Source organism: Cottoperca gobio, chromosome 12 (assembly GCF_900634415.1).
Source record: "Cottoperca gobio chromosome 12, fCotGob3.1, whole genome shotgun sequence".
Classification (NCBI taxonomy): Eukaryota; Metazoa; Chordata; class Actinopteri; order Perciformes; family Bovichtidae; genus Cottoperca; species Cottoperca gobio.
This window is the reverse complement of record NC_041366.1, coordinates 10,411,348-10,436,039: the sequence shown is the minus strand read 5'-3', so window position 1 is coordinate 10,436,039 and position 24,692 is coordinate 10,411,348. Positions and strand designations below refer to the sequence as shown.

At 40.5% G+C, this 24,692-nt stretch overlaps 1 protein-coding gene across 1 annotated transcript in view; it reads right to left on the bottom strand.

The window, feature by feature from the left end:
* The window catches only part of LOC115017192 (transmembrane protein 132C-like), a 138,437-nt gene extending 114,816 nt beyond the window's left edge, over nucleotides 1–23,621 (bottom strand). The window contains exon 1 of the mRNA XM_029445454.1: nucleotides 23,490–23,621. Within this exon, the coding sequence (XP_029301314.1) occupies nucleotides 23,490–23,556 (67 nt within the window). The 5' untranslated portion in view covers nucleotides 23,557–23,621. The remainder of the gene's footprint in view (nucleotides 1–23,489) is intronic.
* Nucleotides 23,622–24,692: the final 1,071 nt, after the last annotated feature.

Below are 24,692 nucleotides of genomic sequence, written 5' to 3'. Positions count from 1 at the left end.
TGATTTTTTGATTTTCTTTTGCTCCTGCACTCTGGAAAAAAAAAAAGAGAGAAGGCTGCTAAAAGAAATTGGCACTCTCACAAACCTGGATGGATTCTGCACAGTTAATTAAGATAAAACGATTCAATTCTGGAGAGATCCAGGCAGCGATTCAGTGTGCGCTGCACGTGGAGACCATTCTGATTAGCAGCCAGCCAGCGCATTCCTCGACATTTTGATGCGAGACAATCTTTTGCATTTTCAATTACACACTCCAACAGCCCTCTAACTACCAAAACCAGGCTCATTTGCATGATTGAAATATAATTATGGTGTGGCAAAAAAAACAGTTCTGTTTTGGTTCCTGTTACAATCTCCAACTCCCTCCCGTTTTCTTGCTGAAATCAATCTCTGGTGACGGGCTCATAAGCAAATGCATCAAGAGAAAAGCTTTTGAAAATCTTTTTGCATTAGGTTAAGTATAACTCCTGACTCTGCTGAGCTGATAACTCTTCATACACAAGCGGTCTCCTTTTCAAAATCCATCTTGACAATTTAGCTTTTGTTTGCACTGAGAGTTTCTGTAAAGTTTTCACTTCTTTGAACTTAAACAAGCCCTCAAAATTCAAGTGGTGCAAGTGGAAAAAAAATAATGAAATATTTCCAAAAATACATTTGAGGAACGCAGGCATTTTTTGGGAAGCCACCCTCAACTTGGGCCCCTGAGTTATCTGTGCCTGTGTGGACAAACACATTGCCTGTGAATGTGCACATGACAGCTGGTGAAACAGAAAGTGTGTGTGTGTGTGTGTGTGTGTGTGTGTGTGTGTGTGTGTGTGTGTGTGTGTGTGTGTGTGTGTGTGTGTGTGTGTGAAAGACAGCGGGAGAAAAAGTAAAATAAGATTTTGACATGTTAATATTCTGTTATGCCCCTCTCGTCTCCTTCACTGCTTAGTCAGGATATTTATTAATAGAACCAATAGAGGCAGACCAGATGGCTGTTATGACACTGTTATACATTCTCGTGGGTCAATGAGCCGCTCCTGGGCATTAGTCTGTTGTCTGTTAGCAGCATGCCGGTCATTTCCCTGCAACACACACTGCTGTAAAGGTGAAGTTTTCTCACCTGAGAAAATATTCCACAGATGGTATTTACGTATCCTCTCAGCTATCAGCAGCTGGACCACGGCGTCCACCATCAGTCAGAAGGTGGATGCTCGATTTTCATATTTTAGTACATGTGTGTATGCACGCACGTATTTGAACATGCAGGGTAAGCTCTTGTTTCTGTTGTCTTACACTATAGGTTATTATGTTAATCTTTATACTGAATGAGCCGTTTGCTGCTCATTTTCTCCCCAGCTGGTGACAGCAGTGACCTGTCATAAAAGTGAAGAGCAGGCAGCCGAATGTGCTGCTAGCATATGAGTTACGACATGAAGTGAAATAAATAGTCCCAGCTACATCCTCCCATGCACTCTGGAGTGAGGTTTTGAGAGCAGAATCAATATATGGGAATACACAAAAGATGTTGTGGATGATTTGAAATGTAGTTTCATGTTGCATTGTGGATTGACATGTTTCTGTTAGCACAGCCTTGTTTGCTGCTGTTCGTTTTTGTCTGGCAGGCCAAAAATAAGGATTATCTGGCTCAGATTTTGACCATGCATCAATACTGGTGTGTAACTCTCACCACCTGTCTGAAACGGTTAGTTTAAAGTTGTCCAATGGCATAAACAAAGCTGTAATTTCTTCTCTTGGTCCCCTTTAATGCTCCATAATAAACTGACAATCCCTGACAGTGTTGAACTGCATCCTCGGGGGAAGTATACGCAGAACAAAAGCACTATTGTTTGCATAAAGTGATAATTACTGACTACATATGTACATTAAACTCATCCAATTGCACAAAATCAAAGAAAAAAGGATGCAACAACATGCATTTGCTCATCCAAATGAACTAAAGTTATATCTTGACTCAAGTAACCACCAGGAAGCTTGTTTCTCTGCACTGTATAAGAAGCAGTGAGTTTTAAGCAAATTCTTACCTTCATTCTAAAATACTGTATAAAACAACCGATATAACAGCAGTTCAGGTTATAGTCGCTGTAATGTGCTGACTCGTAATTTGATTGTGTTGCCATCTGTGCAAACTCAACAAAGCGGCAAGAAGTGCTCTAACAAGAAGTGGTGAACAATCCCTTCATTAACACAAGAACATCCTTCAGATTCTGACTGGATACCCTCTGGCCATCCACACTGACCTGACTCAGCAACAGTGAACTGTGATGCCCTCTCGCCAGCTCTTCTGTAACGGTCACTACTCCCTTTTACCCAGAGACAAAGGCAGTTAAATACTTAACATAGTCGTGTAATGAAGTTCTTGTTTCTTCAGATAATAAATAAATGTCTTGTTATATGTAGCACTTTTAGCTCTTGATATACTATAGTTGTGGGGTGAAGGGTAGGGATCTAGAGAATGCAACTTTTCTGGCCAGATTTAAAATCAATAATAAACACAACTTTACTTTAACTCTCTCCAGCACCATAGCCTTTGTCTTAGGAGTTCACAAACAGTTTTCTTTATGCCAAGGTCACACAAAATGCCCCCAAGGGAGAAACAAAACACTACTGTGGAAAGCACAGTGTGATTTGATTTTGGCACTGGCATTAAATAATGACAATATTGATATGATCATGTTAAGGTGATTCAATTTATTTATAACCTCTTAGGTATTCTGTTTTTGCACCCAAATTCAGTGTCCTCACCACCGTTTCAGATTTTCTTTTCAGATTGTTTTTCCAATCAAGACATTTTCAACAAACATTTCAGCAACAATAACAACACTCGACCTTTCCATGCAATCTGTTTTTGAGACAGAGAGCGCCTTGTGTGTGTTTGTGTGTGTACGTGGTGTTCTTGTGCATATCCTCTGTATAAGTACTGGAGGGCTAAATAAAGAATAGATGCAATGCAGAATGTGGTCCAGCTCTTCCATTAGTTGAAGTGTCACATCCTAGGCCATGTCACATATGTACGGAGCAGCTGTGTGAGTGGTCCTGTAACCCAGACACCTCACCGCAGAGTATTCCTGGAGACAGTGTGATTACTTTTTTGAAGGCACTGAGAGACTTCAGGGCTCTTCAAAACAAGGGTTGCGTGAATGCAGTCGGCTGTATAGATAGTTTCTAACTCTCTTTTACAGCAGAGAAGCAACTCTCAATACCGGCAGGTTCATAGTTGTTTTCTTAGGGAATCCTGTTTTCATCAGGAGTTTATTGAGCTTATATACATGATCTAATTACAGCGAACCCTTTGGCCCTTGCTAGCTTCCTAGCTTATAGGTGTCACGGCCACGCCTCCTGTCATTCCTTGTGTTTTCCCTGTGTCGCCTGCTTGTTTCTCTCTCTGTGTATGCGTCTGTGTTGTGGACGTGTCGTCCCCCTCACTCTCCCTTGATTGCAGTTCAGTCAACTCACCTGCTCCAAGCCTCACTCCTGCCATCCATTAACTCATCAACCCAGCAGTATATCAACCCCAGTCTTCAGCCACTTGTTGCTACATCGTTTACTCAGCTACAGTGGTAGTTTGCGTCTCTGGCTGCTTGAATTGTGGATTCAAGTACATTTGCTTGTGTGTTTTCTTCATATTAACTCTTACTGGTTTTTGTGCTACAGGATCCCTGGCTTCCTGTCCACCCGCCTGCCTGCTACCTGCTACCTACTTCACCCTTTGCCTCCACGAGCCGGATGTTCTCCGTCCCCTTTCCCTGGAAACTCCTTCAATAAACCTCCCACCTATTGCTCCAAGTTTGTGTCCTGCGTTTGGGTCCTTCCCTTGTTGCACACGTGACAGTAGGCACAAGGAAGCAACCCTGCATGACTGACCCTTCCTAAGTCCCGTCCATTTCCGTGCTCCAATAACAAGTGAGCAAGCTTGGAACCCGCTAACATTCCTTTGTTTTTATTATCTCTGTAAGGCTACGTGCCTCCCCAAAGTAACTTTTGGTGTTATTTATTTGGATGCACACAATGTTTAGCGTCCCAACTGTAAAATGTATCATGACTATATCCTTCCATCGCACACTGTAGTTCTTGCTGTCTGCTTCTTGAAGCCTGACGCCTATCTAATAAACACTGCGGCACCGGCTAAACGGAAACAGGATTGTTATGTTTCTTTTTGTCAAGCTCGTCCAACCTATCAACAGTAACTGAGAGGGGCGGGACTTTGAATTGGTCAATTATGACAGATGAAGGATGTGTTTCAGGAAAATAAAGACTCAAAACAAACTGATCATTGTGTGATATGTTTTTTTTAAGTAAGCAAGTTTAATTTGTTCAACAGTCTGCTGCTACACAAAGTTAACTGGCCTCTTCTGTGTATTTCACTCGCATCTTAAAATGCGAAACGAAATCCAATAGCGGCCTGAGCTCTAATCGTCTCATTTGTTTGAATTAATTACACTAATGTCTCAAAATAAATGTGCCAATGTTTTATTGCTGTGAAATTGCTAAATGCAGTTCTAAAGTTTTCGCTTCTATTAAAGTTTCAACGAAGGCTCACTGACATCGATGGACACAAACGAGCGGTTTCCATTATCCATTAGGCCGTCTTGTCTCAAGTTCAATTTAAAAGTGAAGCCTGTAATTGGAAGAAAACGCTGGAACAAGTGAAGTATTTAACATGTAAAGTTGAGACATCAGAGCAGTTTGTGCACAAACCCAGTTTTCCATGCAAAGTACGTCGTCTTGGCGCCCATTATTGTGACAGGCCTTTATGTATATGTGTTTGCGTAAACATGCGCAAAATGCCTGAACGTTTGAATAACTATATAAGACTGAAGACATTTGTTCATATGAGTCTATTTGTATGCATTGTTGTGTGTTTGTATGCATGTGTTTCTCGTACTCAATCATGTGTGCAAATGCATCTAAATTCACATTAATCATTACTTGTTTTGAGCGAGCTCTCACCATGATGGACTCATTTCCCATTCAATAGCGAACAGAACCTGCCGTGGGCATTTTAATGTTCCACCTCCTCAACATTCCTCAACATTCTTCTTTATTACAATGCTGCAACACCACAAACATGACCGGCACCAATAAAAAGTTCCATTAATTTCATCACGGCCCAGAATAGATTTCCTGGGATCATTGTGCTGAGGCAGGGATTCAGCACAATGCGATGCACTGTAGTTGGCCTAAATTATCATACAAAAGAAATAAAAAGTATGATTTCTTTATTTCACCCCCCCATCAGACGTTTGTGCACACACAACACAGCTGCATCAAAGCAAGAAATTCATTTACTTTCTGCTCTGCCTTATTCAGTCACTGCATGCAGTCCCCAAGTTTATGAAAACACACATTATAATTAGTCTACAAAGACTCACTGAATATTCAGTGGTCCAGATCCACTGTCTCATTTCACCACAATGTGGAATGAAAATAGATGAGTACATAGCACAAGTTTGGGACTGATTTTTGATTAGCTGAGCCGAACACTGTGCACCACAAAAATAGATTAGTATACATAATGAAAATAGATTCATTTTTCTTCCCTGCCCTGCTTTGAAGGACGATCTATCTAAATGTATTACATTACTAATAATATATAATGAGCTTGTTTGAAGATAATGCTATATTTACTGAGATAATAGTTTTGGCAACATTAAACCAATTTCTCAGAACAGTATAATGAGTCTTCTCAGACCTTTCCTCATCCCATCATTTCTCTTTTGTGTGTGTTATTTAACACTGAAATGAAGAAGGAAGCAGCTGTTACATTGGCTTAGAGAAGATTTCTCCCTGGCAGCGTTGAGCGACCGCAGCATCACAACCACACAAAGCACGACAAGTACTCGTGCCCCTCTCTCAGTGGCCGCTTGTCAGTGTCATGCCGCCAGCAGACTGTGTGCCCATCACTTGGTCCCCGCTCCCAGTCATAGGAAGGTGTACTGGGATTATGTACAGAATGCTCTGCGCACGGCAGGAGCTTATACTTCACACCACAAGTCTGATTCCCATTGAGGAGCCTGTAATACCACACCTGCAGAGCCAGATAAGCCCTCAAATCTCCCTTTTATTCTACCGCTATTATTCTCCTGTGTAATATCACATCAGCAAAAAAAAAAATGAATATTATTATTATGAAAAGGTGCGAGGAAATGGAAATACGGCGACAATTTATGATGTTAATATTCATACACATACCTTGTTTTGCATGCTGCATGCACTGTGGGGTGTGCAGCGACTTATTCATCCCTAAATGTTAAACAGTGAAAGTTAATCGGCACACCGCAGCGCTAACATCATAATCAACAGGCTGATCATTCTTTTGACAGACGGAAAGATAAAGTGTTCTTTGTCTATAAAATTGCAGTCAGGGGTGGGTGTGATGGTGCAGAGGTAATTTGACAGTCGGGAATACGGGGGTTTATGATTGATGGATACCTCTCTAATTTTTTTTCTCACGATTATATCCACTTCTTTTCTTCAAACAAGCTAACCTCAAACAGTCGTCCTGCAGATTTATCCGTGGACAGCCCGGCTCAAACCCTTCAGCAAAACAACTTAAACAATTATAAATTGTGGTCCAATGACTATAGTTGTCTTTGGAAAAGTAACTGTTTCTGGTTAAGGTTGAAATTTAAGAATATTCACCAATAAAAAAATCAAAGCCTGACAGCAGACAGGGTAGGTGGAAGTGTCCCATCCCTGACTCTTCACCAAATACTGACTGTATCTAGCACAGGCCGGCCTTTGATCTGCTTCCTGACCCGCTTAATTAACCATCTCGACCCATTACAAAACCATGAGAGTGTTTAATATCGTAAAGTGAACCATGAATTTAAAAGCAGCATGATTCCATTTCCTAGCTTTGATGAGCAGACACGACTTTGTGAGTGGGCAGTGCTGTGGCGCTGGAAGAGCTGGCCAGGAAATGTCAGGTCATCAGAATCCTGTGATTGCAGTGCTCCCGTTGGGTTCAGGGGGTACGGAGCACAAAAACATCTCTAAATGTAAATCCAATATAATGAGCTCACCATGGCATAATTTAATCAAATCTACATATGAAAGAACCTCTGCCTTGTATGACGTCGGGATAAAAGTGGTAGTAATTAGCTTTACAAATTGGAGGTATATCCTGGTGTGTGAGGAAATCCAGCCTAAGAATGGCAGGATAAACATTTGCAGTGCTTACTCATATGCATTTTGGATAAAAGAGAAAACATGTTTTGAAGTTGAGTAGACAAATTGATATGCTACAGAGAAGCAAAGTGTTTGATGCAAGGGCTTCAAGGTGCTTGGCTGCTGTTTTCAAATTGTAGGTTTTCTCAGTGTGATGAAGGGAGTCATTTTCACCAGTCTTTTTCTCGAAAGATTTTGGCTTTAAAAGATTTGCAAAGGTTTGCTTTCTCACTGAACTCCAGGATTTACCAGCGATTCACAACCCAGGAATATATACTACAGTGCTTTTTAAATCAAATTTGTAATAGTGTTTTAATTATTAGGCGATTCATTGATTAATAGTTAGATAGCCGGAACATTTTAAAGTGTTTTAAGTGTTCGTCAGAAATTATCTTTATGTCTTCCTCATACATTCACTCATATTCCTCAAGACACTCTAAGGACTAAATTCCGTATTGTCGGAGGTTCAATGTGTAAAATATGCCAGAATTCAAACATAAAACATTAAACTAACATTATTAACAAAATATGAAGACGTAACAGTGTTAACGTTATGTCAAAGATGTCTGTGTGTTGTGTTGCAGAGATATCTACTGAAATTAGCAGTCTGACTGACTAGCTGCGCTACATCCAGTCTTGTAATACCACTTGCTCCTCTTGAGGCGATAGTGAGTCGATGTAGCTCCAGTCTGCTCTCAATACAGAGTGAGAAGAAGTAAAGCTGCCTGACTCGCTTGAATAATACAGCCATGTTCCGTCAGTTTTATAGTTTGTCTATTGGATTACATTCAAAAACGAGAAAACCACCCGCACCCTCGCTTCGTCCTCACAGCTGCCAGAGGCTGTTTCGCTGAATGTATAGCTGTCGGCATCCCCGGGAAACTGTGTAGCTTCAGTTAACTCGAGTTCAGCCACAGCACGGGGGAACTGCAAACTCCCTGTTGCTGCCATTACACAGGTCCAGCAGCCCGCTGTGACTGCCAGGCTGGGGCTTGTTCTGGCTGAACTCAAGTCTCTTCAGCTGCTGACTGAGACTCCGTGTGACTGAGGCTCCGTGTGACTGAGGCTCCGTGTGACGGAGGCGGCTGCCGAGAGCCGGCTCTGCCGACCTCTCTCCTTCCCCCGGCGGGCTGCTCTCCTGGCTGCGCCGCCACCGGGAAGACGAGACGAATATGCAGGTCGTTCTAGATTCTTCCACTTTGGATTTAGTCCAATAAACAAACTAACATAACGTTACACAGACTACAGCCCCCGGTTAGCATTAGTGCTCAGTAAACAGATGGATCAGCGCCACGTGAAGATTATATGACGGCAGTGTTTTTTGGCCAGCTCTCAATTTTAGTATTCTTGCCCTCTGACTGACTGACTGCATTACACAGGAGTAAATGCAATACACAACATAAAGAATACATTAGAATAGAATAAATATGCCAAACTACTACAATTAAAATATGAGCGTTAGAGATCGTATGAACCCAGTTTAGAGGTGAAACACTGACCCCTGTTTCTTTGGAGCAGGTGGCTCAGAACTACACATTGAATTTTTGATCAATATTAATTTAAATACAGCTGACCATCTCTTTTGAACAACCTACTTCCATCACTACAATCAATATGTACATTATTGCTATTCAAAAGACATCTGAAAAGGACTTTAACGAGCAACAATGTATAATAATGAATTTCATTATAATGCATCTCAAGTTGAAAACATAAACTTTTCCGTACATTTCTATCAATTGTTTTATTACTACTTAGTCTTGAAACTTTGATGAATTATACAATCTTTGTTTTGATTTTTCTATCCTTTTTCTTTTTTTAAGTATGACTGTTGATTATTTAGTTGAGGTATCTTCTTATGCCTCCTACACAATGTTCTAACTTTTTCTTAATTTTTTTCTGCCTTTTTTATATATATATTTTAAACTAAGCTAATAAATTAATAAAAGTACATCACACAAGTTGCTCTGTGAGGCTGTACTTACAGAGGTGTAAGTGGTGCTTTGAGCTCTAACATCATCAACGATACATCCGGCATAAAAACAAATATGAAGTGCATAAACAAAATCACCATTACGCTGAATTAGTGGGAGCCCTGAACTTGTGTCTCTGCAACGAGCCGGTCCAATATAGGGGGATAAATTCTTCACCAATAGTAAAAGGTTTCTTCTCTTAGTTAGTCACTAAGTATGACGCTCTCCGTGCACTCATGTGTTGATGTGGTGACCATCAGTAATTGTTTATGTCCTTCTTGTTCATATTCTTTCCTTTCACAAAACTCCCAGTGCTTGTCTTTTAATGCCGGGTGCCGGCGTTATGAAGGCTTCGTTGCCTCATTTGCGAGCCTGTATATTATGCAGAGCGGCACATGAGAATCACTTGTAGTGATAAACACGTATTTTAAGTAGGACTCCTGATATTGTTTTTTAAATGTCTCCTCATTGGGTCTTTTCCCTTTTTCCAAAAAAGCTCTTTAAAGACTTTTGTTTTCCTCTCATTGTTGCTTGTGGGCTTAATTTTTTTAAGTACAGTATCACGTGACAGACGAGCGTCTTCACATGTGTCAAGAAACACAGACCTTTCAAAATAAAACCTTTCAAAATAAAATATTTTTTTATTCAATCTCTGTGCGGCCCGGTACCAAATGACCCACGGACCCACGGTGGTTGGGGACCACTGCTCTAGTGGGCATGAATGTCTGTACAAAATGTCTGGCAATCCATCTATCAGAAAGACATTGCAGTCCCTAGAACCATGCTTTATTTATGAAGGGAAAATGCCAAATATTTTATTCTTACATTTTAGTTTTTGTTACTTTTCAGTTTTTTTGTCCTTTTTAAATTAAATGTTTTTAAGTCTTTTGGTCTGTTTTGTTAAATAATCACTGCAGCCCTACTTGATATGCTGTTAACAATCCTGCCACTTTTAACAACCTCTACAATGTGCCCTGTGTGTATCTGACATGGAGTCAGAGATATCGGTATTTCCGAAAAAAAAAACTGTTGTGGTTTAAACAAAAGCACATCTGCTGCTGCAGATAACTGTGGAGGACAGACATCTGATCCTGCACCCTGCATGCAAGATGTAGAACAAAGATTATATTGCAATACAAGGGAAAACATGTAGCATGCTGTACTGCCTCTTCTTGTTTACTGCACGTCAATAAATTGCTGGATTTCTCTGCATTTTCTGGCTCCTGGGACTAGATTTGTTTTGGTCGAAAGAAATCTCATGACCTGAGCAATTAGAGAAATGGCAAGTTGTCAAGTGAATTGGAGCTTGGCATATTTTTTGTATTTTCTTCTACAAACAAGGGAGCTCCACAGATATTACATAGAGTTGATGATATATCACCAGCCTATCTTTATATGAAATCACTTAAAGCAAAAATCCACAACAGTTATTGAATCTCCAGGGAATACATCAAGCGATCCCACATGGGGACCAAACCAGAAAGATGAGAAGCTAAAGAAAATGAAAGTGCTGATAGAAATCACACCTCAGGCTTGGACTGTTAAGACATGAGTGGACCATGTCAGTCCAGCTGTCTGCCTCATCAGTTACCTAAAATAAAAGTGGCCTGTGTCTCTCAACTCTTACTTTGGAAAGTGATGGGGCCTCTATCTTCACTGTATTCATGGAGATTACACACACGCACACTGGCTCAGAGAGGCCCAATTACCTGCTGGCAAATGCTGGCACTCAAGAGGCCCCAGACCGGTACCAAAAGCCCACAGAAGGCTCACTCTCTCAGCTTCAGGCCCACAGCGAAACAAAGGGGATTTCATGTCTGTTTAAATCCTTCGGCTTTGGATACATTTCGGCTCCCCCCCCTATATGGACCTTTTAAGAACTGATTTATCCTCTATTACTGAGGCACTGGGCCCAGATCTGGCCCTGGGCACGCTCAGAGCAGCACACTATGTTGCTCATGAGGGAAAACGAGGACAGGATGACTGAGTAAGAGACATTGTAAAATCACTGTTATTGCCTTGGATAGGGTGCAGGCACGTGCTAAGCGCAGATTGAAGCATTAAAAAAACACATTATAGCCTATAAGTGATCAGATATTTAGGGTAATCTGATGCACCAGTTTGCCAAAGCTTTCAGATCTCCTGTGGGTTGACAAATGTTTGAACAGCGTCTAGATGAGTGAAAAGCCTTAAATGTTGAGGCAGAGATTTTGTTCTCTTTACATATAACTCAGTAGACCTTCACTGGAGGCACAGAGGGAAAGAAAATTGGAAAATCAGAGCTCAGCGTGACATGCTCTGCCCTCTTCACTTTGTCTGTCAGTCGGTTGAGTCAGAGCAACATGCTGGGCAGACAGTGGATTGGCCATTCCTCTTCTATTTAGATTGATTCTGGTGAGGATGTATGTTGGTTGGTCCAGTTACCCATGGTAATTAAATTCTAAGGAGAAGCAAACGCCACGGGTGGTGGGAGAGTAAAAGTAGTGAATGCGTGAAGACTGAGCGGTGGATCCAATGGACAAAGTGAAAATATGGAATGGAAATAAAGCTTGACGTACGGGTCAGCAGATTCAGCCAGGAAACGGCAAGCGAACTGTAAAAAAAATAAAAAGTGGCATCAAGCATAGCTGAGACGGATCATGAGAGTGATGGGCAAAGAGAACACTAGGGAAGGCAGAAGCCTGTGTTTAGATTTCATTTAAGCTGATAGATATTTTTTAAAAACCTGGATTTATGTGTTGCATTTGTAGCATTTTATATATGATAAAAATCCATATAATACACAACAAACACAAGATACACCGGCAGTGGCTGAACAGAGTATCATTACTCGTATTTAAATAAAAAGTAGCCTGCATAAGTAAACATTACTCGTTACTTATCCCTTCATGGGAAATAAAGGAATAATTTGACATTCGGGGAAATACACCTCTTTGCTTTCTTGCTGAGAGTTGGATGAGAAAATGACAGGGCTGTACAATATGAGAAAAATATGCGATAACGATATTACTTGTGATAAATAAACATATATTAAAGTGTACTGAGTTCTGCCTTTCTACTGTTTTCAGTATACTGCTAAAATACAACACATTTCTTGTTGAGTTAAAACAAATGAAGGGAAATATTTTCAACATTCTTTTATTGTACAAAAATGTTTATTTTTTCTCTTAAATTTTATATATTTATTTTTCTATTGGTATAGAGCTCTGCTCTTTGATGAAATAAACGGAAACATGAGAAAAACAGATAAAAACAGTAAATGAAGAGGGAAGGAGAGAGGTGGAGATGAAAGACAGAGAAGAAAGATGATGAGAATTTGAGGGGGAGGATGGCAGGAAGGGAAAAGATGATGAGAGAGGGAGAATATGAGAGGATTACAATTGAAGAAAGACCAAATGTGAGGATACACATTTCTGATTATCGAGAATCTGATTACAGATTCATTTTTTTGTCAGGGTGCATCTAAATCGTCAACACAGACACACCCAATAATCCTCCCACACACACACATGTTGATGCTCAAAAAATGACATCTGTTCCACTGCTGTACAGATTACAATTTTTCTGACCTAACAGGGCCTACCAACTGGCCATCAGCACATTTAATGTGAACTCCAAATTGACCAATAACAGTCTATTAAGGCTGCTAACAATTTTGAGCTCAGGTCTGGCCTGAAGCCTACAGGTCGATCAATATCTGTGTCTCTTTCTCGTGGGCATTGTATCACCCGAACCATACAGCCACTGAAAAGCAATCCACATATATATGAACTTGAGCATGCCCCTATAGCCTGTTCCTACACAAAGTGTTATACTGCTTAAATGTCTTGAAGCAACTGTGTACTGTGCATAGTTGGCATATTAACATATAGAATACAAACTGCTTTAGTTGGCATCGCCTATCAGAAGTTTCATGCACAACTGCACATTTCTGATAATCTGAAGCAAATATTTCACAATTATTACGTTTGAAAGGGTATTCTAATCTATTTATCACTATGGTTGAAGTGTTCAGACTATGCCTCACTTGGTTTACTGCATGAAAGTATTAACAGCTATACAGATATAGGTTTTGGAAGATGGAAGTCCCATTGGTAATACATTTTTTTATTGGCTGGAGCTCTCAGCAATGTTTACCTCTCTTGAGTCAGTGTTGCTGAAAATTGGTAAGGGAATTGAGTCTGGGTTTGGGAAGCACATTCCTAAAGGTGTGGGATAGTTTCCCCCCAGGTTTCAATTCTGAAATGTCTATCAAGTTTGAAATTAAAATTCACCTGTCTGTGTTGGGAGTTTTTATTTTTTCTTCTATTGCTGCTGTTGTGCGAGGCCAGTTATTTTCTCATTTCTTAACATCGGATGGACCGGGTGGTAAATCAATCAAGGATACACAGCTCTTAACCTCAGATGAACCAGGCAATGATGAGACGAAAAAGACGGACAGACATATAAGTTGCACGCTGTTGCTGTGGAGACCTTCAGTAACAGATTGCGCGACACTGACGCCCATCGGTACCGTTTCCACTGTTATCAATCATGTTTGGACAGAAAGAAACTCGGGTAAAAGCTTCCTGCTCTCACCTGAGCAGCTAATGGCCCTACCAGAAAACTCTCCCACTCTCGCCACTGTCATCAGCCCTACATCGTTACCTGCACCATTCAGACACAAAGGTGACACAAAATGACAGAGCTCTCTTCAGAAACACAAGAAAAGAATTGCTTTCCTCCAACAACTTATCGCAAACTTCTTTCTGCACCACTCGTCCACAAAGTGATGCAGTGCGAGGCCCTCTCAGCAGGGGGGTGGAAGCCCAAACGACAGACTTGTAAGAAAGGAGAGCACGTAGTGTACCTCTGATGTCTTGTGGGACCGAAGCTGGTGAAGCAATATAAATATATGATCTCCCTCTGTCAATCTTTCATACGGGAAGTGACAAAAAATGCTGTTAACATTCTCTCTCCGCTCTGATTGCGTAGGTCCTTTTTTCTTTCCCACTGATTTGCTGGGAGTGTTCTGTTAGTTATGCTAATTGTCTCCAGACCTCCCGTGGAGTGCGATCCTTTCCCAGTTGGATGGCTGTGAAGTTGTTTGCCCAAGCAGATGAGTTTGCGTGTGCCTCTGTGTGTGTGTGTTTACGGTGCACAGCTACAATGTGTCACCAAAGCATTAGCGATGCTGCACACATGCGTTTGTGTGTGATTATGTGTGTCGGGGTGCATCAGCACGGATCTTCATGCGTCAGCCATGGTTGGGCACGCTATATTTCCAATTCTCCAAACAAAAGGAAAGCACAGCAATGTTTCATCTTAACGCTGTCATGTATTGATTATTCTTCTTTTCATCCTTTCCTGCTTTGATCCTTTTAGTAAAGCAAAACCCATGGGAACAGAAAGACACTTTTCACATTTCTTCTCCCCCAGTGGATTACATCCTATGGATTTAAGGGAAAGTAAATGACCATGTCCTATGACTGAAGGAATAGTTAAGGAGTAAAATCCTCTCATTTGTCGTGCTGTCTAAAGCCTACGTTTTCTAAGTTCTTAGGTTTTAACTCAATGTGTGCTTCACAGTTGAGAAGCCCCTGACCTGCAGGGCCTTATTGAGTCGTGATCAATAATTGCTGTAATATTTGAAAATTAGAAAACACAACTCAGGCTGCTTTCGTTGCTATACCTACAAAAGTAATGCATATTCGTATATCGCACAAATAAATGTGTAGGTAACGTAATCCAAGTGTTATGAACCAGGCAGTATAAAGAGCAAGAACCATCAGGGTGGATGGTTGGGTCCCCGTGTGAAAGCAGAATTGATTTATTGTAACAATGTTGACTTATTTTGACATAACTTCACCACTTCCATAGTTATTTTAACCCACACCACCATCTTTTCAATGTCATATGTCTTTTAAGCTACTGGATGCTTAAATTTCCCTCAGGATCAATAAAGTATCTATCTATCTATCTATCATCTCAACTTAACCAAGTTGTTTCCTGTAAAGACAGAAGTTTTGGACATTCGTAGGAGAACGCACGAAAAATGAGCAATAGCGTTTTGTAAGATATCGTACGAACCGACCAGCACTGGACACACTTGAAAAAAGCAAAGTGCAACATTATGCCTGTAATTTGAATTCCCTTCACAGAGAAAAGTGCTGGACCGTCCTTGTACAGTACAATCATCAAAGTCATTTCCTATCAATCACTTAGGCTGCACAGTTAATGACATCAGCTAATGCCATTAGCTAAATAAGGGGGAAAACCTCACCATCAATATTAGTCCCTTCCAAGGCCTGCCACTGTTTACGACATAATGAAACAGCCATCTTTTCCAAAGTGTTCTATCTTTCCAACAGAAATAACATAACACAACAAAACCCCACTTGTGTTTGTCTCAAATTAGATGGAATGGAAAAAGCCTTGGAGGTATTATATGCTTGTATTTGAACTTTGGATGCTCAGAGCGTTTCTTCAAAAAAACATAAGGTCTGCCAGGTGGATGAAAAGGTTATATCAGCAGGGGGCAAGATTTGCAATGGCAATCCGACTGAATCAATTAAAAATGGTTCATTGCCAAAAAGACATTTAGTGTCAGAACCCCTAAGAAGAGCTGCTGATCTGGGTCATCCACATATAACTCATATACTGTATGCCCGTGTTAGAATGTAACTTATGTCCTAATTAATAATTCACTTAAGATTTAGGAAGTATGCAATAAACAACTCAAAGACATTCCTTATATTACATCAAATACTGACTTTTTTTTCCCACCCTCTCCGGCTTCATCACTGTATTTCCACTGTTGCCATGGTAAGGCTTTTTACATGAGCCTCCTGCTGTCAGAGGAGAAAGCATTTCAACCCTACCCTGTCACCTAGAAATTACATTTATGCACTACTAATTGCATCAAATGCATTTTGACAGAAAAGTAATATAAAGCTGTCTCGTTTAGTTTTTGTATCAACATGAGGTGCAAATGTTAAGGAACGCATCTGCCAAGTCTATAATGTTTTTTTATGGTTACCTTTTGTCACGTATGGTGGTCCTGATTTTCTTTTTTTTGTATTGAATAAAGTTACCTGTATCACACGGCACGCATTTATTCCTGTACTGGGAAAAACGTTGCCAGTGAACATAATTCTATAAACATAAACTTTTGGCAAAACTGATTTTTAGCACGTAACCATTTTCTAGGAGACAATATTGTTCAAACACATTGGTTAAAAACACTATTACAAAAGTGAAATACTGGGAAGGATGAACCAAAACACGAATCCAAAAGGTCTGCAGGGTCAACGAGCCACAGAATTTGTCTAAAGTTGTGAACTGAAAATCTCTCAGATTCCAAAAAATAGCAATTTTTCATTTTCACAGCATGAAAAATGCTAATTAAATACTATTCTTAATCTATAATCATAGTAGCTGCTGATTTTTGTTATTTTCTTTACACGTTGGGATTTCTCTCTTATTTTCATTGTCTTCCTCATTTCCCAAACGGTAGTTCAGTGGCTGGTTAGAGGTACCTCAAGCTTTCCCCCATCTGTTCACCAACAATCATTATATTTATGTAGTAAATGGATCAAATGACTCATGTGCATGTATCATGTGCAAGGTGTCGCTCGTTGTGGAAAACAGACAAAAAAAATTATCACCCAAGTCTGCAGTATCACTCCATTCTACAAAGCCTTTTAGCCTCTTTTCCTCAATTTTTGGGTATTCTGTTCTGCATATCCGGCATCATCAATCTCAAACTCTGCTGCCGCAGGAGGCAGCTGTTATCATGGAAAAAACTCTGAAAAAACGACTGTATCCCGCGTTCTCAATTACCATATGGCAGGCATAAAAAGCCTCTTGCAAGCTAAAAACCCAGATATTTCTCTCAGGGGTCGATGGAGACCAAAACAAAGTTCAAAACAAGAGTGAATATTGGATTTACATGTATCAGATGGACAGAAAAAATATTCCAAATGAATGCTTAGCTTTCTCTGTATCTGCTGTAATTTGCCAGATGTTTCCTAACATGTCTGTTGTCACAACTTTATAAATGTATAATATTTCAATGTTGTTTTTACAGCTCGTTCATGTAGCCCGAACAAACTGTAAACAGTTTCACAAGTTATACACTTGAGCTATGATATGTGCAATTTAATCTTAATCTATAAAGACACTTAAATTATAGAGAGCATGCTAGTAACAATACTTTGGTTAACCAGTGGAGAGAACATGCTTTATTGGGTTCCCAAGGGGATATATTAAAGTGGCGTCAATACTCTCTTATTTGTGAAATAGATTGACTTAGAGTTAAATACGTCAAAGAAACTAAATACAACAGTATACTTCAACTCTGATATTAAATCAAACAGTGCAAGCTAGTTGTTGTATCCACTTAGAACTACCAGTGGCTTGGTTACATTTTTAATTTAATTCAACCTAATTCAATTGGCTTTATCACAGACCAATTGTACATGGTAGCTTTTTGAAGCATACTCAAAATTTAGTTATCATTTTACACTGTTTCTTTACATGACCTTTCCCTTTATGACTTATGTCTGTGTGTTATGACCCATATAATATGACATATGGCTCCCTGGTGCAGTGTTTCCCTCTGCCGCTCTCTGCAGCCTCCGTCACTTTATAACACAGTATTTCATTTAGTCATAGTACTTTTTTGCACGGGATTTGGTAAATTATTATAAAACGTGTGTTTTTCCAGAGGGCTCTCGCTTTACAGACTAAATGTTTTCTTTTCAGTGTGATGAACTTTGACTTTGCCTCTGTAAAGTCAAACGCATTGTTCTGCTATGAGAAAGACTTTTGAACCTTTAGAAAACAAGAGTGAAAAAGAAGAGTTTGGGGAGACATTTTACGTATATGTTTTTTTTAACAAAGTCATCTTATTCTATAGGCTTCTTCTTTTTCTTTTAAGCAGAATTGCTTCCCAGAAGCACCCAGCCAGCCCGGACACCCTCCTCCCAGAATGAAACCAGGAGACGCTCACAGCCAACAAGTAATATCCCATGAGACTTCTTTGGATTTCACAGCCTTAATGTGTGTGCAGGGTTACTCTGGGCTCTTCCTGTCTCCTAACATTGGCATGAGATAATCTGTTTTAAATCTCAAGTTTTTCCGCCTGTTTCGTCAGTAGACTGTGAAACACTTGCCGTGTAAACTGAGGTAAAACAGTCCACGGATTGAAATCCAATGCAGCCTCGAGATTGAAACTTTTAGTTTACATCAGTATCAGTTTATTGAAGGTGATTTTTAAAATGATGAATCTGTTGTAAGGAAAACATTCAAAAAAAAGGTACGGAGGGGAAAAAATGCCTTTACAAGTTGGTGCAAGCGAAGTGAGAGCATTGCCTGTCAAGCCAAAGAAAAATTAATCAGAATAACAAACAGTGCAACTGAAAAGGTTAACAGGGACAGTACATTTACATCCTTGAACTTTGAGCAGTTAACCACACTCAACTACCTCGAACAGCACGATCACGGTCGCCGATGATAAAGCTGAATTGACTAAAAGATAGAAGATATTGTGGAAATCGCATCAATGTTACTGTTACAGTAAGCCGGATTCAAGAATCACCCACCAGATACAAATGTTCCAATGTTCACAATACAGGTTTTCAGTTTTTTCCTGAGGATCCTTGGACAGGGAGCAACAAACTTGTCATCAAATGACCACCTAAGAGAAAAAAAATGTCTCATTACATTTCCTATGCACATTAGCAAAACACTGCATTCTTTGTGATCGCGTTTGTCCTCCATATTTTATGTATAATAACTGAAGTCTTGACTATTTTAGAGTATAATGTTGCTCCAGTTTCTCTGCCTCTGTTTCTTCCTTGAATATTCTAACATTGAATAACCCAGTATCCTAGAAATTGCTTTCAGAGACCTCACAATTTGCCGACATTCAGTTCTGATGCAGGAAGTGGTGTGCCCTTTATGTAAAGAGGCAGAAAGTGTGGGAGTGGAGGTCGGGGTGCTAGATAAGCGTGTAGCGTGTTTGACTTTCATGCAGGCTAGTTCACCTCCTATCGCATCATTTGTATTGATCCTAACCACTATCTTTCCCTCACCTTCACAAAGTGATTTAGCTGCCTAACATATCTAAACCATAGATTATTTGCTATGACCACAATTCTTTCCGAAACCTTAACCAGATCATACTTGCTGTGCACAGATACTTCAGAAAGCAGCATGTGAAAATTTAAAAAATAAAAACTTTTTTGTTGAACAAAGGGTTTACGAAATTGTCCAATTACAGTGTTCTTGTCTTGCAATAGGCTTAAATGAACAGTGACATTACCATCATGTGCTATCTTCAGCACACAAAGTAATTCAAAGTAATTCAACTCTGGTGTTTAGACTGTAACCGATCACACATATGAAATTACCTCAGGCTACTGGGATTTTGTTTAGGTGTGTCAGTGTGTGCGTGTGTGTGTGTGTGTGTGTGATAGTATGTGTGTGTGTGTGTGTGTGTGTGTGTGTGTGTGTGTGTGTGTGTGTGTGTGTGTGTGTGTGTGTGTGAACAAATGAGAGAATGAGAAACCAAGAGTGCTATTATCAAAATTAAGCCTAAATGCGTTTTTGTTTTTTAACTTTTCAACGATGAATCCCAATCCACTCTGGTCGGGCGCCCACACATACAAAAGAGCAGGCTAACTCCGAGTGGGAATCCTCCCACTTGTTAAGCACAGTGCCCTTTATCCCTGGCATTCAAATATTTTGGTGAGCAGGTGATGAAAGCTATACAATATGCAGACCATTATAGTTATATATAGAGATTTGTTTTTTAATTTCACCATAAGGTTGTTATAATAAAAAAAATCATTTTGGAATGTAGCATTCTGAGCCCAAATTAACGACATGATCCCGTTGGTTGGTGCAGTACAATCATAAAGTTGTCAAATTCTGCAACTTTTACAAGTTTGCCAATCTTTCACCCCTGAAACTTTTTCTATCTGACTAAGAGATGACAATCCTCCAATCTGTTATATTTAAAAAATAAAAAATACACATCCTACCCTATAGCATGCCAGATTATATGGAGTATTTCCAAATGTCCTGATGGCCAGTTTGACAGTGTGTGAGTGTGTGTAGGTATCCGCTACAGTATGTCCCTGTCAGTGTGCCCGTCTCAAAGAGACAACCCATAACCTCTCTGTGAAAGCAATCAGATGGCTGGAGAGTTCTAATATCCTCAGAGACTCAGCACACCAGGGGGTTGACTGACAGGATGGAATCTGTTTTTCCCCCTCTCCACTTTCACCTGCAAAGATTAAGTGGCTGACTAGAACCAGCGAGATATGGATCCATCTTTGGCCAACCTATATATTTATGGAGTGACTTTCCCCTGGTAAAAAGAGCCACTAAAAGCCACTGAAAGTTTAAACAAAGGTGTATCTACCCAAAACTGAAACTTTAAAACTCTGTGCGTGCACAAATCTGGAAAGTTGTGGGCCAACGTTGACCCAGGAAGTGGCTTTACTGAATATGAGTGATGTTTACAGCGGACAATTTGGGTAATATTTTTCATATTTACCTCTGTTTTTAGCACTGGACGAACACATTACATTCCCTCTTTTACATGTACTTAAAGAAATAGTCAGACATTTTGGGTAATACACAAGTTAGATGAGAAGACTGAAACTCTCACATCTGTCAAATACATAAAGACAGGAGAGCTTAGCGTAGCTTAGCTCAAAGTCTGGAATCAGGAGGAAACTGCTGGCCTGTCTATCTAAAGGTTAAAATAATTGCCCACCAGCACATCTAAAGATCACTAATTAAGACGTTGTATCTTGTTTGTTTAATCCATACAAAAACCAAAGATCAATCTTGGATGTCACGTTCCATTCAACCCTCTCTCTTGATCTGCACACAAGATCTCACCAAGATCGCCTTCTTTCACCTACGCAACATAGCTAAAATCAGGTATTTATTTTAATCCACGGTTGATGCAGAGATCATAGTTCACTCCTTTGTGACATCCAGACTAGACCGTTTTGCGGTCAGGCCTGCCGTGTTCTAGTACAAGAAGTCTTCAAATGCTTCAGAACACTGCAGCAAGACTCAGCAAGAGAAAATGTGACCATATTACACCAGTTAGTAGCTTCCCTATATGGGCTCCCGTTCCATGTCAGATCAGACTTTAAGGCGCTTGAGTTCACTTACAAAATTGTAAATGGACTGTTCCTACCTGTCTGATCTCCTTGGAACTTATACTCCTGTTGAGGACTCTCTGCTCTCAGAATACAAGGCTGCTGTCTGTCATCTTTTTGCCTTAACTTTCAATTAGTTACTTTCAATTAGTTACTTATTCTTTCATTATTATACAGGTAAAATCTCATTGAGACACACGGTCTCATTCTCAAGAGAGACATGATCAGATGGTAACAGCACCATACAAAGTTACAGACAGACAGATACTAAACACAGAGGCAACAGTCAAATAAAACATCATAAAAAAATCGTCATTGAAAATGCAAAGTGCGTAGAATTAGGTATTGCAAGAACAAACACCGACAAATGATTTCTCGAGATTTTTTTAAATGAGTTTAAAATCTCCTAGGGGTATCAAGCTGGACAGTTTGAGTTCCTGGTGAAGTGTGTTCCAGGTTGAGGGGGCCGGGTATGACGAGGCCTTTTTCCCAAGTTCCGTGCGAATTGAGGGGACGGACAGAGTGATGTAAACTTCTCAATAACCCTCTGTTGTTTAGCATAGCATAGCATAGCTTAGCATAGCATCTCACTCTCCCCCTGCCTCTCCCTCCCTCCCTTCCCCTCTCTCTTTCTTTTAACTTGGTATGCATGTGTGGATGCGTGTGTGCATGTGGTTGCAGCTATTGCGAATTTGCGCTTGTTCATATACATGTTCACATTCTATGCATCATGTTTGTCATATAGATTGTCTGTATTGTAATTTCATTATGTTGGTCTATTCTTTTTTTACACGTCTGTCTGTCCATCCGGGGAGAGAGATCCGTCCTCAGGTGCTCTTCCTAAAGTTTCTTCCATTTCTTCACTGTTAAAAGGTTTGTTTGAGGAGTTTTTCCTTAACTGGCGAGGGTCGAAAAATGACAGAGGTTGTTGTATGCTGTACAGATTGTAAAGCCCTCTGACTTGGCCAGTTTGGGCTTTAGTGGGGGGTTATGTTGACTATGACTATTTCTTGGCCGGGTGCAGTGAATTTCTAGTGTTGTGTCGGCACCATGAGGTCGTCAGACTAACAGCAAAGAATCGTGTGCGCCTCTGGTTTCCTGGTTATTATGATGTGCTTTGGATAATATGGATGAACTGTTTGTTTTCTATCTGTCACATAATCAGACTGTTCTTGTTGCTAATGGACCCAAGTTTAACAAGGCTGCCCAGATCTCCCAGATCTCAGCAATGATAATTCTTAAATGAAATGTGATCATAAACAAATGGAAGGATGGACAAAACTACACAACACAGTACAGTACAGTAAGAATTTATCGAAACATGACAAATATAGCTGTCTTCTGGTAGTCATTTCAAGGGAGAATAAGTGTTTTTCACACGCCTTTGATTGGCAGGTAAACAGCGAGGATGAAAACACATGATTTTTCCGACACATTTTATCGCAGGTCTGCAGATGCCCACACATCTTGCAAAAACAGACACGACACCCAAACATCCACACTCTCCCAGGCAAATATATACACTGGAGCACCCAAAACGTAATCACAGTTAGGTGCACACACTCAAAAACACACATAGATAGGTAGATCTCACCCACACACTAGTTTTTTTTTCCAGGTGCAGAACTGCTTAAACTTAGCAAAAAAAATGCATTTCCTTTTTTTCTGGTTTGTATCTGCAGCCTGTTGTTATTCCTGATGCTCTGCAGTGCCATACCTACCCCCCCCCCCCCCCCCCCCCCCCACACACTCACACACACACACGCACACGCACTCGCACACACACACACACACACACACACACACACACACACACACACACACACACACACATACACACACCGCATCCCATTAAAGTCTAGCTACAACACCCAAACCCACACACTCCGCAGGCAACTGTCACAGTTCATTCATGTTAATATTACAAGTCATTTTGTATTCTGCCACAGCAGCTTACAGCTAATTATATGTCTCATAAATCATATATGTCCTCTTGGCTGAAAGGAAATAATTTGCATTTCATTAAATGTTCTACACTGAATAAAATCACTCTATAAAGGTCGATGCATTTACAGTGGCTCTTATTATGTGACCATTACCTTTCATTGCCATAATTCATGTTCGTGCTGTATGAATACAAGAGCTCATTGCCATTAGCTGAGGTTTCTCTGGGTCTTACCTGTGCACAGGAGAAGCGCGGTGAGTCCCACGCACCGGAGCGGCCCCATGTCTCGCCGTGGACTCATGTTTATTCGAGGGGGGGGTTCCGCTGGATAACTCCCTCAGCAGAAAGCCGCACAACTTTGCACGTAATTTATCCTCTCTGAGTAGTTCTCCATTTAAAACAAAACAGCTGTATTCCGTGCGACACCACCTGCCATCAGAGACATGAACGCACGGTCAATACAATCTGAAAACACAGTTAAATGCTAGATTTTCACATAAGGAATCAACTTCTAGCATGCGATTTTCTTGCTGATCTCGTTCTGCACAGTACATGTTGATTGTATTGTTTATGTGTGAGGATAAAACAGGTGCCCCGGGGTGCGTAAAAACAAACCGCCTGTCACCAATCTCACCCTCCAGCAGACAGGATGTTTAACATTTGACAAACGTGTGCTGAATGTGTCAAGGATTGTATTATTCGTCACCCTGTCTGTGGGATCTTGCACACTTGTAAACCACTAGGCTAAAAAAGAAACGTCCTTATAAGAATAAGTCTGTGAAATTGATGCAGTGTTTTTCTTTGCTTCTTACCATTTCTCTTATTGCACAGGATACGGCGCCGCAGTCTCACCCAATACTGACATTTAAAAACACACCCGTCTCTTCTTCTCAGGCTGGAATCATTTCAACAACGATACGAGAAAAAAAAAAAAAAAGTCCTCAACAATCTCTGTTTTCCTAAGAGATCTCATCACACGCGCAGCTGTTTGGATTTTCTTTTTCTTCTTTTTCATAGAGTGCTGGATTGACAGCGATCCAAATCACCTGGCAAGTGACATGTGGAGCACATGCGATTATATGACAAATAGTCCTCCAACTTTCCACGCGATTCAGTGGCGACCGGTGAAGTGGATCCAGGAGCTGTTGCCGCTCTGCTCCCTGTGGCTGTGGACACGGGGAGTGCTGGTGCAGAAACTGGAGGGGGGCGCGCACTCCGGGCTGGATTGGCAAATTAGAGGGTTTGCGGGCGTCACGTCAGCAAGTATTGTACCATCCAATTCCCGGCTCCTATCACATGGGGATTGCGCTCAAAATCTCTTGAAAAAGAAAAAGGTGATGGCAAATTAGAAAGGGGCTCCACACCCTATATGTTTAATCACATTTTCGGTTAGATGGTGAACAAATGACAGGGACTCTACAGGTATATCATATATAT